The 14969-nt window shown below is 40.0% G+C and overlaps 2 protein-coding genes across 2 annotated transcripts in view; one reads left to right on the forward strand and one right to left on the reverse strand.

Moving 5' to 3' along the window:
• Window positions 1-201: 201 nt before the first annotated feature.
• On the reverse strand, window positions 202-9108 carry LOC118455531 (NLR family CARD domain-containing protein 3-like). The gene is made up of 11 exons (XM_087838470.1): window positions 8815-9108; window positions 8008-8112; window positions 7586-7711; window positions 7016-7141; window positions 5544-5622; window positions 5162-5381; window positions 3199-4996; window positions 2885-3058; window positions 2542-2715; window positions 1605-1651; window positions 202-1429 (listed from the first exon to the last, which is right to left on the reverse strand). The coding sequence occupies exons 1-11, from the start codon at window positions 8937-8939 to the stop codon at window positions 891-893; spliced, it is 3513 nt and encodes a 1170-aa protein (XP_087694596.1). The 5' UTR covers window positions 8940-9108; the 3' UTR covers window positions 202-890.
• Window positions 9109-11459: 2351 nt separating this feature from the next.
• Window positions 11460-14969, forward strand: part of LOC148103108 (uncharacterized) — a 28513-nt gene continuing 25003 nt past the window's right edge. Inside the window, exon 1 of the mRNA XM_087838674.1 lies at window positions 11460-11631. Coding sequence (XP_087694800.1) covers window positions 11630-11631 — 2 coding nt within the window. The 5' untranslated portion in view covers window positions 11460-11629. The remainder of the gene's footprint in view (window positions 11632-14969) is intronic.

Raw genomic sequence — 14969 nt, forward strand, 5'->3', positions numbered from 1 at the left:
TTGTTGTTGTTAGAAGGGACAGAGTGGGCTTTCTGACAGGTACCAAAGTTTTCTGTAACGTGAAATGCTGAGCTTCTATTTTACATCATATACACAGTTTTCTCAGCACAAAATCAAGTAACTGAACCTAACATATATAATTGAAACCATAAAAAGAGATTTTATACAATTCTGAATTAAAATAATAGACGGTGTCCCGGCCTTTAAAACTAAATGATTAAATATTAAATTAACTTTCAGATTGCAAAATAATTTTTAAAAACTTTGATTTTGGTTTCTCAATCGCCCTCTCGCTGATGTTAAAGTGCTATGTTTGAGATTACACTGCTGTTCCATATTAAAATCCAATGTGTTAAAATGACAATAAAAACCAATTAAGTTAACTAACTCAGGGCCCTAACAATGTAACTGTTGGTATATTGTGCAATTACTTATAAGTTAGAGGATTACATACGTCAGAGTGGATCCAGTAGATGTCTGTAGTGTCAGCTTAGAGAAAGTTAGCAACCAGACTGATAAAACATAACTATAGAGTATTTTGATAGTGAGAACATCTATGAATCATTGTGGAAAGAATGCTTACTGATTAAAAAATATTTAGTCAATACTGGAGGAAGGTTCAGGAGACCATACAGACATTCTGAATTGAATTTAAAAATTGTGTACCGTTTGATCTTTGATATTGTAGTGCCTGAAGGGAACAGGAGAGAATACACAACAAAAAATATGAGCAACAAAACTAATTAGAAGGAACACCAGTTCTATAACAACACTATACTGTATACTTACATCACACTTGAACAATAAAATAAACCTTTAATAACAAACAGCCTGTTTAAAAATGCTGAAAAGCTGACTTCTGAAGTGTTTCTGTAAAAGAAGGACAGCCTTTAGACTGCACACAGAAAGACTGAAGAATTTGACCCAAAAACAAATCCAGGATAAAGAGATTCAGTGAATGTGGTTTTGAAGGTGTGAAGGTGGATCAGAGTGTCAGAGAAGACTCTGTAGAAGGACAGAGTGCCAGCAGGACAGTCCACATACACTGCTACTCTGTTAGAGACAGAGGAGGAGGAGGAGGGGAAGATTGTTGTTCTAGTCTTATTGTGCCAGACAGCATGAGGACCGTGATCAAAGCAGCTCAGACTCCACGAATGTTCATTAAATCCAAGTTCACAGTCATATCTGTCTCCCTTCCTTCTGATTCTTCTGTAACTCACTGATATATCAACCATTCCTCTCCACTCGACCTCCCAGTAACAGCGACCAGTCAGACCATCTCTGCACAGGAGCTGAGGATACTGATCAAATCTGTCTGGATGATCAGGATATGACTGAACCTCCTCCACATGTGTCACCTTCCTGTTGTTGTCAGACAGTTGGAGGTTTGTGTGTACTGTGTTTGTGTCGATTGTGAGTTGACAGGAATCTGATGGAGAGAACAAACACAATCCAGCTGCAGTTATTGATCCATCATCTGTTCATTGATTGACACTTTGATGATTACTCCTGACATCAGAGATGTGAATGAGTGATGTGACAGTTTGAAGATGGTTGAGTGTGGGCTTTTTTGTTTTCATGAATCACATTAAAAATACACTTACACTTCCTCAGACCTGGTGTCAACCATCGGACTCCAGCAGGCTCCACCCTGAAAGGAGGAGGGGGGTCAGACCTGCACAGTCTCAGCATGCACACATAGACATTACATGGCTCTCATTCACACACTGTTAGACACTGACTTTGCTAACAAAATGGGAATAGAAAGGTCCTGCTACCACACATCTTACAAATAGGACTCTGACTCTTACAATCCACATTTCTTTGGTTGTCAGAAAGTTTTCAGCATCTTTACAGCGGTCACCATCTGGAACATGCTGTAGGTGATGCATTTCTGCAGCTATTTCTGTACCTTGGCTGTCTTCTGTATTCAAATTTGTGCACTCCAGAAAACTTAACATTTAAAGGGGTTGGACTAACATTAGTTTTATAGCTTGTTACACTCCAAATGTTTCCATTTGCCTTCAGACATGATTGCTGACAGGAAGAACACAATTACAAAGTTAACATTTCCACATTACTTATAGCAGCTAGCTTCAGTTAGCTTTCATATTTCATCTTATACTAATGAACTCAAAGACACAGCTTAAATTAACCTGTAATTATCAAAATGTCTATAAGGTTTGTGTACCGCTCTCACCTGAAACACGTTAAAATAACCTGTCTCGTGCTACAATCCCACCAGCAAATTGAGTGTGTCAAGATTATGAAAAAAAAACTCTTATCCACTTCACTGTATTTAAATTTTCCAAAGATAACCCCGACTGGGGTATGTGTGGGCCAAAATCCTCTGTGCAATGCTTCAGGAAGGCTGCACTGTCACTGCCCATGCACCAGACTTCTGTATTTCTTTGCCCAAGTATTCATGAAAATAATTATTTTTCAAAACTATTTAGTAAAATTGATCCTCTTGACTTAAAATTTAATCTTAATGTGTGTTCTCTATCTATTCATGTGTGGCTGTCACAAGACTCTCCATACCTCAGAGTTTCCAGTCTCCAGCATGGATCACTCATTCCAGCCGACAGCCGTTGCATCCCGAAGCCTCTTGAGTGATTGTAACTCAGATCCAGCTCTTTCAGATGGGAGGGGTTGGCGTTGATAGCTGATGCGAGAGAAGTGCAGCCTTCTTCTGTGATCAGACAGCCTGACAAACTAGAGTCCCACAAATTTAGCAGATTCTCAGAACTTTCAAATATGATCAAATGTTTTTAACGTTTTTTGAAAAAATAATTATACTATGCTTATAATAACTGAGAAAGAGAGTAAGCTATAACCATGTCTTTCCTATCTAAATGTAAGTTTAAAAAGCTCTTTATCTGACCTGAGAGTTTCCAGTGTACACTGAGGACTTTCAAGCCCCACTGAGAGAAGCATCACGCCTGAATCCAGCAGATTGTTGTTACCCAGGTCCAGCTCTTTTAGACTGCAAGACTGGGAACAGAGGACTGTGGAAAGAGCTTCACAGGTTCTTTCTGAAAGGTTGCAGCAACTTAGCCTAAAGAGACAAACAAAATACATATTATAGTATAATATAATATAATATAATATATAGAACAATAGTGTTCTACTTTTTCTTTAGTTGTAAGCTACTTTGTATCATTTTCATTCATAAATAAATGCTATCTATGTACTTACAGAGCTTTTTTAGAGGCTTTCACAACTGGCAACAGATTCAGAAGAGCCTCCTCTGAAGCAGAGTATTTTTTCAAGTCAAACACATCCAGATCTTCTTCTGATGACAGTAAGATGAAGACCAGAGCTGACCACTGAGCAGGAGACAGTTTATCTGTGGAGAGACTTCCTGAGCTCAGGGACTGTTGGATCTCTTTCAATAGAGAACGGTCATTCAGTTCATTCAAACAGTGGAAAAGATTGATACTTTTCTCTGCAGACAGATTTTCACTGAGTTTCTCCTTGATGTACTGAACTGTTTCCTGATTGGTCTGTGAGCTACTTCCTGTCTGTATCAGCAGGCCTTGAAGGAGAGACTGACTGGTCTGCAGTGAAAAACCAAGGAGGAAGCGCAGGAACAAGTCCAGGTGTCCATTTGGACTCTGTAACGCCTTATTCACAGCACTTTGATGGAAATGCGTCTCTGTAAAGTATCTTGGTTTTGACCTCTTGGAGGTTGGTTGTTGTCCTTCCAGCAGATTGAGTCCAGAGTTGATGAAGCTCAGGTGGACATGAAGAGCAGCCAGAAACTCCTGAACACTCAGATGGATGAAGCAGAACACCTTGTCCTGGTACAGTCCTTTCTCCTCTTTAAAGATCTGTGTGAAAACTCCTGAGTACACTGAGGCTGCTCTGATATCGATGCCACACTCTGTCAGGTCTGATTCATAGAAGATCAGGTTTCCTTTCTGCAGCTGATCAAAAGCCAGTTTTCCCAGAGACTCAATCATCTTCCTGCTCTCTGGACTCCAGTGTGGATCTGTCTCAGCTCCTCCATCATACTTGACCTTCTTCACTTTGGCTTGAACCACCAGGAAGTGGATGTACATCTCAGTCAGGGTCTTGGGCAGCTGTCCTCCCTCTCTGGTTTTCAGCTCATCCTCCAGAACTGTAGCAGTGATCCAGCAGAAGACTGGGATGTGGCACATGATGTGGAGGGTCCGTGATGTCTTGATGTGGGAGATGATCCTGCTGGCCTGCTCCTCATCTCTGAATCTCTTCCTGAAGTACTCCTCCTTCTGTGGGTCAGTGAACCCTCTGACCTCTGTCACCATGCCAACACAGTCAGGAGGGATCTCATTGGCTGCTGCAGGTCGTGTGGTTATCCAGAGGCGAGCAGAGGGAAGCAGGTTCCCCCTGATGAGGTTTGTCAGCAGCTCATCCACTGAGGTGGACTTTCTAGGGTCAGTCAGGATTGTAGTTTTGTGGAAGTCCAGAGGAAGTCGACACTCATCCAGACCATCAAAGATGAACACAACCTGGAAGTCTTCAAACCTGGAGATTCCTGCTTCTTTGGTTTCAGTAAAGAAGCGATGAACAAGTTCCACTAAGCTGAACTCTTCCTCTTTCAGCACATTCAACTCTCTGAAGGTGAATGGAAATATGAACTGGATGTCCTGGTTGGCTTTGTCTTCAGCCCAGTCCAGGGTGTATTTCTGAGTCAAGACTGTTTTCCCAATGCCAGCCACTCCCTTTGTCAGCACTGTTCTGATTGGTTTATTTCTTCCAGGTGGGAGTTTAAAGATGTCTTCTTGTCTGATTCTTGTTTCTGGTCTGTCTGGTTTCCTGGATGCTGTTTCAATCTGTCTGACCTCATGTTCATCATTGACCTCTGCAGTCCCTCCCTCTGTGATGTAGAGCTCTGTGTAGATCTGATTCAGAAGGGTTGGGTTTTCTGCTTTAGCGATGCCCTCAAACACACACTGGAACTTCTTCTTCAGAGCAGATTTAAGGTTTTGCTGACAAACTCTGCTGGGAGTTCCTAAAAGAACAACAGAACAAATATACCAACTAAATGTTTAGAAAGTTCAGACAACAATTTCATGCCCTAAATCCTAAGCATTTCAACACATGTGGGTTTCTCTTTTGATACATTAGTAAATGTTCCAGTTACTCAGCAAAAGAAAATCTTTAGAGAAATTCTCACTGTTCTTCAGACGGTCAACCAGATCCTCCTGCTTCATTCTCCTTAGGAAGTTTACTGTGATTTTCAGAACTGCCTCTCTGTTGCTCCTCCATTGCTCTTCATCTTCACAATGCAATACTGCTTCATCCTCCATCTCACTGCCTTCATAATATGGACTCAGAACCTTCTGGATCTTCTTCAGCTCGTTCTTCACAAAAGTGATGATGTTGTCCTCCAGCAGCTGGAACAGAATACATTATGAATGAGCCAATCAGACTGAAATCATGGAGCCAAACATCCAATCCATGTTGGACACACTGACAATCCACTGGTCTACAAAGAGCAGCATGGAGATGATTGTGAACAGAATAGATGTGAAAGTAGTTGTTGTACATGTACAGACCATAAATATGGAGTCCAGCTGTGTTTGATGCTGCTGGGCAGACTGACCACGCTGAACGTCTGAGCTCTGCTGGTCCACTCTGTGGAGGAATCATGAACAATTACATTACACTATCTTTCCACATACACATCCAGCCACGTAAAATGGTCACCTGGTTATTAATGTGCCATTTAAGCTTTCAAATAAATTAGTCATGCTTGCTTACTCAAGTTGTGGCTAATCTCAGTTTAACACTTGTGATTTGTTTAAATTTAAAAATTTGCAGTGTGAAAGGGACAGTCCAAATGCAAATACAGACACTTGTCTCATGTGCAGAATCTATTTAGTTAGCTAGTCAAGCAATTGTAATTGCAAATGGACAGAATTAACCTTGTCTTAATGAGCGACTATGCAAACAGCGCTCCCTACACCTACAGACAATCATTATTTTTTATACAATGCAATTAGGAGGTTATTCACAGCTGATATATTTTACATATTTTCTATATCGTTTCGTGGGATTGTGCAGTCAAAGCAACACCATCATATTATAACACTCTCAAGCTGAATGTAGGGAAAACCACAACATGTTTATATGAAACTGCAGTGTGTTATTTTCATAGTCTCTTGTGCATTATGTTCAGTTTTCTCCACCCCCTGCTCGTTACTTGATCCCATTCACCTGCACCTTGTTTCCCAGCTGTCTCTTTCTCTAATTATCTCATGTGTATTTAAACCCTCATTTTTCTAAGTTCTTTGTCCTGTTTGAGTCTCACATGCTTCCTGTTTGAAACCAGTTTTGAAACTTGCTGAATGAATGCCAATGATATGTTTCTTCCTTTAATAAAATTAATCACAAAAGATTTTTCAGATTTCACTATTTTTTATCCTGTTTTTAAAAGTATGCAGAGTATGTTACTAAAACTGGTGTTAAAGGCATTTCTAAGGGTTTCATTTTAAACTGAGAAGCTTATCTGGGGTTTTAGAGATCTCGTTCTTTGCACAATAAATTTTACTCAGCTAATTACCACTTTATGTTTAATGGTTGTAAATGCTCCATCTGCACTGATATGTTCATACTTTAGAGAAGTTCTGCCAGAAGATCATGGCTGTCATGACTACTTTTCATATGTTATATCTGACTTTTATGAACCTTTGTGTAATGTTTGGTATCTGAAGAACAAACTTGTGACTGTGTTGCTCAAACTGGAGTTCCTCTACCTGATTTCATGTCTCGCTGTTATGTGAAATAACACATACACTATGGCCTGTAAAAATGGCCTGGATTTCTATAGCGCCTTACTAGTCCCCAAGGACCCCAGAGTGCTTTACAAGTTCAGCTCATTCACACAGACATTCACACACACTACACTAACACTGCTCTTTAGATTATTCTTTACCCTGAGGTGTTTTTAGTATACCGTAGATGCCTACTTACACCTCAGTACAGAGCAAACAGCCACTTAATGAGACGGTACTGATGGAAAACGTACCTCCTTCGTTTCCCTGGTTTTGAGGGTATAATGTTTTTCTTGAAAAATAGTGGTGGCTCCATGGATGCATCACTCTTCACAGACTCACAGCTACGTGTCTGTTTGGAGACAGTTCTTTGACAGATCCTGGTAAGCAAAAAATGAGCCATCCCAGAGAAAATTAGATCATAAATGTATACAATTTAAAAATTAAACAATTAAATGTTAAAAACAATCCAGAACGCTGAGAGTAGACCGAGATGCATAAAAGGCATTCTGTAGTTTTGCTCTAAAATATTTTTTCTAGATCTACTAGATGAACTCATCTGCTGCCATTATTATTAAGAATTCTGCCTCAGAGCTTTAACCACCTCTGAGCATTGTTTTGGTGTCTGTTACTTATGAGTCTCTTAGTTAAACCGAACTAACAAAATCTGATTTCAGGTCTCACTGCTACGTGAAGTTGCACGTCCCACTAACACTCACATTAATCTTTACAACCATTTTAGGTCTAAATATCAGCTTAAACCCGAGTACAGGGAACCAGGTAATTATAGCGACAGATCTAATGGACGTTCCAGGAGAGCTCACCTCTTTGGTTTTCCTGATCTGAAGGTTGATGCTGGTTTCTTGAAGAATAGCGGTGGCTCCATGGAGGTATCACTCTTCAGAGACACACAGCTGTGATCAGGTTCACAGCAGCCTGGTCTGTCATGTCTGCCAGATAAAGAAGTAGATGACCAAGAACAAGTTTATTCAATTCAATTCAGTTTTGTTGACATAGCACCAAATCAGTCGCCTCAAGGTGCTTTATGTTGTAAGGTAGACCCTACAATAATACATACAGAGAGTTTACTAACTCATTCAGAAGACACATAATAACATAATTGTTCATCATACATGAAAATGTCCTCTGCTGTTTCTGCTGGACTGAACTAAAATGCCACATGACTTCTCGCATGATTCTGAAGATGAGGACGCATGAGGAAGAAGATGACCTGATGTTTACTTACACCATCTCTGAAATAATCTGCTTTTTGAAGAACAGTGGAGGCTCCATGGACAGATTACTCTTTAAGGACACACAGCTGGGATCAGGTTCAGGATAGTCTGATGGTCTGAGGTGGATCGCAGCAGACAGAAAGATCGAGTCCCAGGATCAAGATTAAGATTTCAATTAAAAAATATTTTTTGTGTTCAGAAAATGCAGAAAAACATATAACCACATTATAAACAACAACAATTCTGGATGATTTACAAACAAATATTAGAGTCATTTCTGCTCATTACTCTGTTATTAGCAGGTACAGAAACTAATCCTTCTCCTTTCTGAACTGTGAACCATGACGCTGCCCTACAGATGGACCCACACACTGTTTTCACTGTTCTCTCCAAAGTCATAGGAAATACAATGCTCACATTTTCTGTTAAACTTTGTTAATTATCTCTAAGTTACATACAGTGTGAATTTCCACCTACTGAACTTCTCCTCAAATCATCTCACATAAATACAAACAGTTATTTTCTTCTGCAGCCTCATTTAAACCCTTCATCCTCTAACTCTTTGCTGTCAGTCAGACTGATGAAGAAAGTTTTTCCTACCAATGTCTCAGGATCACACGGAGTTGATCAACTGTCGTGATTATATTTCTTGTTTTGTTCACACATTTATCTGCAGGCTGAAGCTGCTGACTGATTCTGATGCACAGCTTTATGTTTATGTAAGAACACATAAAGCTGACATGCTGTAGGTACACAAACCTAATGGAAAGTTACACTGAACACACAAATGTGGCATTAAGGACTCAGTTCCAGCTTACATGTCTGGAGCAAAGAACAGCGGAGGCTCTATGGACTGATTACTCCTCAGAGACACACAGCTGGATTCAGAAAACCTCTGGAGGACATGAGGCCAACAGGTTCTCCCACTGACTCTGACAGACATGGAGAGAAAATCATGTTAAATCATTGCTCACAGAGGATTCTCTCTCCAAAGACATCTGACCTGTAGGAGGTTCTTCCTCCCCACTTTCACCAAGAGCTGCTCACAGATGATTATCATTGACATCTCTCTCTAATATTGAACATCTTTACCTTACCTTATGAGTGAGATAAATATGATAACTGGTGTTACATTAGTAAATATACATTTCTTTCATTCTAAAACTCATTTGTGTTATGATTCATGTAAAATTGCTAATAAATGTTAGAAATAATGAGTATTTATATACTTTAGACTTTTTCCTTCACTGTCAGCACTCACCAGCCTCCAGCATGTATTACTCAGAAAAAAAGTTATACTAAGAAATTGGCCTAAATGTTTAAGAATTATCGTTATTTTTTTTAAATTTGCTCTTTGAGCCACTTGTTTGGTCGACTTGTAATGTAGTTGTTGATGTTTGATGCTAGAAAAATAACCAGGATAGAAGAAGAAGAAGAAGAAGAAGGGATTCATTATTTACAGCTTTGATTTGTGTTTGAATGATTTATTTCACAACCAGATCAAACCTCTGAACTATCCTCTCATGTTCTTGTGGAGCCTGGCTGTGTTTATCACAGCCTGCACGTTTCACTGCGTTATATGTTCCCACACACTACAAGATGGATCCAGCATGTGTTTATTGGAGCTTTGAGTGTGACCATGTGAGTGCTGAGCTGTGACATGGAGAAGAGTCATGGACAGTTAGAGATGGTCATCTCACCTCTGAGCTTTGGTCTGGCTCTCATGTTCCCCACACAGAGTGCTTTTAGAGGGAGGGACTCCCTCCTCTCTGTCCTCACACTGATCCTTGTACTTGTACTTCTGAAGTTTGTGTTTTTCTGGAAAGGAAGCTAATTTTTACTTTTCATCTGCCTTCAATCTTTCAAATGTTAATAACTAAAGACAGTATTATGGCTGGTGTAGACTCACAACTTAGGAATGAACAACATGCATACAGCATATGTAGTTTAATTTAACTGTGTGTGTGTGTGTGTGTGTACCATAGATAGACAAAATCCTATTACTGTTAATGTAACTATGCGCCATTGTAGAAATTCATCTCATTGTGGCGAAGGAGGAATAACCAGTAAAGGTGACTAAGGAATGCTGACAACGCCACCTGGGGAGGGAGTTACCCCAGGAAAGATTTCTAAAGCCAATGTGGATGTTATACTAGCTACCAAAGCCCTCAGGCTCGTTATTAACAGCAGAGGTGAGGTTAAAGGCTTCTGAAGATTAGGACTCAGATTGATCCGGAGGAGCGGTGTACCAGTAAAACCGTTCCACACCACCCTGAAATTTGTGTGTAACAGCTGGTCTGTGCAATGTGCAATAAACGCAACATATTATTTACTGTCAGATCATAATAGCAGATAATACCACAATGTAACATGCAGGCATTAATCTAACAGTTTCATTAAAAGCTGCATTTTCAATCCAAAAGAAAACTGGAGAAATGAGAAGGAGACAGGAGGAGGAGAGAAGAAACAAACATTTCACATGTCAGATTTGATCACACTGGGTTCATTTTAGGGGAAACACTGTAACATTGCATGTTATCTTACAGTGTCAAGACTATGTGGAAGAAAGAAAATTAATTCAAAACCTCAAATTAAAGTGAAACTAGAGTTAAATTATTTACTTAGAAACAATTCACGAAGTAAAAATCATCAGGTAATATTAGATTTCTTAGACAAACACATTTATATGATAGCATCTAATCCTGAAGTGACGTTCTGGACCACACTCCATACCAGTTGGTGGCGGTATTGCACCAATTCTGTTGTTTGCCAACCGCCAATAAAATTTAGAAGAAGAGGAAGAAAACGATCAGGAAGAAGAAGAAAAAGAAGGAAAAAGTTGGAGGAAATGTGTTTGTTTCTTGTGGGACGTGATTCTGTTCAAACCCGGATTATCTTCAGTCTCTTTTGTTCCTGCTTCCTAATGGGCTGAAACTTTGTCACATTCACGGGATGTTGAGTGTTCAGGTCAGTTGTGTGTCTTCCTGACACTGCCCTGTTTACCTCAGCTCATTGCTCACTTCTTTTCATTTTTCGTTGGTTTTAATTTACGTTTGAAAGTTTCAAGTGCGGTTTAAAAACGGCCCGATGTGTTCAAGGACGCCGCGGGTGGTGACTCGTGAATATGAGAATCCACTTTTAATATGTTTTTAGACTAAAATGTCGCTCTGTGAACGTCACATGTCTGTCAACAAGTGCTGCGAATTTAGAAAAAAACATCGGTGCAAATTACAAGTCTGTATCATCATTTTTGTGCGTTTGTTGTAGGGCTGTCAACGTTAACGCCGTCATCACGATTAATGTGATTAAAAAGTTTAAGTGAAAGCATACAGCTCATGTTCAAACTTCCCCCTGTGATCAATAAAACTATTCTCATTCTTACTTGTGAGTCCAGGAAGACTGCCATTTCTACTTTACACAAAGATAAATGTCAAAGTAACAGCAGCTATAATAAACTGGGTTTAATTCACTCTGTGGTCTGTAGACTGTCGTTATACATTTAGACCGGATTATTTTCCACACTCAGAAACTGCAGATTGTGCCTTAAAACAGCGGCCACGTGGTTATCAGAGTGCGCAGGTGCACATTCTGAGTGGGCCTGTCTGCAGATGAGGAAAACTGAGAAGATCTACAATGTTTGTTTTTCCTCCTCTTTATATTTTTGAGCTCTTTAAAAATAAAATGACTGGCTTTGTTATCTTTGTTTAAACTGAGGCAAAAAGTGATCCGTGTTGATCTGAAACATAGAATCCTGGAGCCACCTTCACTTTTGCTTTACTAATGTTAAGCTGCGGGAATATTTACAGGTTTATAGATGGCAAAAACATCAGTGGTACAGTTTAACGTCATACTTTTTAGACACATTGCAAATGTAGGGCATAAGTACTTTGCTACTTATTTCACAGTATAAAATTATTTTCATGCTAAATACTGCATTGCTGTTTTTTGTAGCAGTTCTGTAGCAAGAATATGGCTCCATATGTTTATACACATAAATGAAACTGCCGTTTTCTAGAAATAAAGTAGACCTATTTAAAAAGAAAAGGGAAAAAAATGATATAACGTTGGTTCAACAAATTGATACTTTGAAATATTACAGTACTCGTCAAAAGTCTTGAGCCAGCCCTCGTTTCTTTAAAATGTTCTTGCTAAATGGAAAACGGTTACAGTGGTTCATTGAAATGTGCAGAATAGTCTAAATAAGGACTTTACAAAGAACGTCAGTATTTGGTATGACCACCTTAATTTCTTTCCCCAATAGTCTGAACTTTTACTCTTCAGGACGAACATCTGTGACCTAGTCAGCTAATCTTTGCCGTTACCAAACTTTGGTAACTTTTTAATATCCTTAGTCTCCAGGACTAGTTCTGCAGGCTTCTTCAAAGCCCTCCTTTGGATGTTGGCTGCCTTTTACTTGGTTCTCTGTCAAGATGATCTTCCAGTCCATGGTCAGTCTAATTCTCACACACTACTGGCTTTAGAAATCTTGGAGAGCTATGGCTCAAGATCATTTTAAAAATGACCAAGTCTGATTTCAAAATGTAGAGTAATTTGATTATCAAGTGTTAAAACCAAGTGTTTAAATGTGTTTAAAGTTTAAGATAAGATGTTGATATGGCAACTAATCTTAAGATAATATTGCCTGTCCTTTTCTTTTAAATTATATTTAAAAAACAAAAATTAACTCTGAACCTCTCCTAAATCTCCTCATCCCCTCTCCTGGAGGCTGTTTCCAGAACCCATATAGAGCATTGAGGTGACCATTAAGGAAAGGCATCAGTTAGTAAACTGAAATGTAAAAAAAGTTTAGTCAAATCCTCCTTTGCGGAGCAGGCGTAAACAATCACCAAAGACAGCTCATTAGCTGCACCCACCAAAAACAGCTCTCTGGCTCCAGAGCTTCTTCTTCTTCAGTCAAGTTTAACGGCAGCTTGCATCCAAAACTGTTGCATTACTGCCACCTCCTGGCTGTTAATCGTCCGTCATTCCTGAATCCTCAGATCCTCTGGCTCCAGAACTACTACTACTTCTTCCTTACAGTTGTATTGGCGGTTGGCAAACAATTGAAAGGTGCATTACCGCCATGCATTACTGGTATGGAGTGGTCTGGAACAACGCTCAAAAAAAAAAAAAAAAAAAAAAAAAAAATCCTCAAATCCTTCCAAACAGGTTCCCCTCTTTTAAAGACTGAAATAAGGCCTGATAACTTTTACTTCCCGATTCCTTTCGCAACAAATCAACCAGATCCAGTTTGATTTTTAGGTTACTAAGATTTTGAATCAAATGTCTCTTCTCAACCTGATACCTCTGACACTGCAACACTACATGTTCTATAGTTTCCTCTACCCCACGGTAATCACATTTTCCGGTACTATGTTTCCTTATCATGAATAACGTATTATTCAAGCCAGTATGTCCAAATCTAAGTCTGGATATGATCACCTCCTCCCTCCTAGTCCGTCCTGCATTTCTCATTCCTCCCACCCTCCTTTGAATCTTATACAACCATCGTCCCTTCCTTTCCTCCTCCCTCTGCTTTTGCCATCTTGCTCTCATATCTTGCCTTACCATACTCCTTATCTCTGCTTGGCCAAAACTAACAGCCATGTCAACCACCCCACGTTTTACGGCCTCCTTTGCTACTCTGCCTTTTCCTTCACCCACACGCCATAGTGTGCTGGCACCCACAAAAACACGACTGCAAGTCCCATCATGCGTATCCGGAGAAGTGACTGCTGAATTTCCGCCAAAACATCTGCTCTACTGTCTGAGTGACTGTGCTGTAGACTGACCAATGATGAACTTGAATCTGAACAAATGACAGCATGTAATGGTCTCACGTCCTCCACCCACTAAACAGCTAATAATATTGCGATCATTTCCCCAGTGTACACAGAAAGCCCATCACTAATCCTTTTACCCATTTCCACCGAAAACTCTGGGACCACGACTGCTACACCGGTTTGACCGGTTGTGTTCTTTGAGGCGTCTGTATATATTTGAACATAACTATAATATTGGTCAATGTAAACCTGTACCGCATGAGTTAAAAGTAAATGCCCTATCCTCATTCTTCTTGTTCAACAATGTTAAGTCGACTGTAGCATCAGGAAGTAGCCATGGAGGTACTGCCGGTAACGGCACTCTGTGACTAATGTTTAACTGATCCAGATTAAATGCTGTTGGTTGTCTCCCCACAATCCATCCAAAGCTCTTCTTTTCCCTCCTTTCTTTCTCCCAGCAAGGTTTAAGTACTTCATGCGTTGGGTGATCCTTCCCGTGGCCCTGTAAATTAGCCCAATAATTAAGTATGAGCTGCTCCCTTCTCAGTCCCAATGGCATCTCTCCCATCTCCACCTGTAAAGCTGCTGTTGGAGTTGTTTTAAATGCACCTGTGCAAATTCGTAGTGCCTGATACTGAATATGGTCTAACTTTACCAGAGTTGTGTCTGCTGCTGAGTTATATGCTACACACCCATAATCCAACAGTGATCTGACCAACCCAGTGCATATGGCCCTCAAAGACTTTATATCTGCTCCCCAGTCCCTCCCAACTAAACACCTCATATTCAACACTTCTTTACCCTTGTCCACCACCTTCTGAATATGTGCAGCCCATGTTAACCTTTCATCAAACCACAATCCAAGAAACTTAAATTTACTCACCCTTTCTAATTCGTGATCATACAACTTAAGCTTGACGTCCAGGCTCCAGAGCTCCTCTTTCTCTGGCCTTAAATACCTTTAATTGCTGATAGGAGTCAGCTGTACAAAAGAAAAACGTTGGCACCTAAGACAGGACCTTCAGTAGGACACGCCCACACAGGCAACTTCAGTAGGAGGCCCTGCTAGGGCCGTAACAAAGGCCAATACAGAAACTAAATGTTGGCTGTTTTCCGGCCAGAAATCTAATCCTGTGTTGCAGTCTAATCAGTGTCATCTGTTTGCACAGTAGTGATAATTAAAAAGAGAG

Source organism: Neolamprologus brichardi, chromosome 3 (genome assembly GCF_056152115.1).
Source record: "Neolamprologus brichardi isolate AB-2024 chromosome 3, ASM5615211v1, whole genome shotgun sequence".
Classification (NCBI taxonomy): Eukaryota; Metazoa; Chordata; class Actinopteri; order Cichliformes; family Cichlidae; genus Neolamprologus; species Neolamprologus brichardi.

Bases quoted from the DNA above. Each gene is read 5' to 3' on its own strand.
- LOC118455531 (XM_087838470.1), bottom strand. From the start codon at position 8,939: ATGTCTGTCAGAGTCAGTGGGAGAACCTGTTGGCCTCATGTCCTCCAG. The intron at 7,142-7,585 runs GTGAGCTCTCCT...TTTGCTTACCAG, and splicing joins AGATCAGGAAAACCAAAGAG to GATCTGTCAAAGAACTGTCT. The intron at 2,716-2,884 runs GTCAGATAAAGA...GTGGGACTCTAG, and splicing joins TGTACACTGGAAACTCTCAG to TTTGTCAGGCTGTCTGATCA.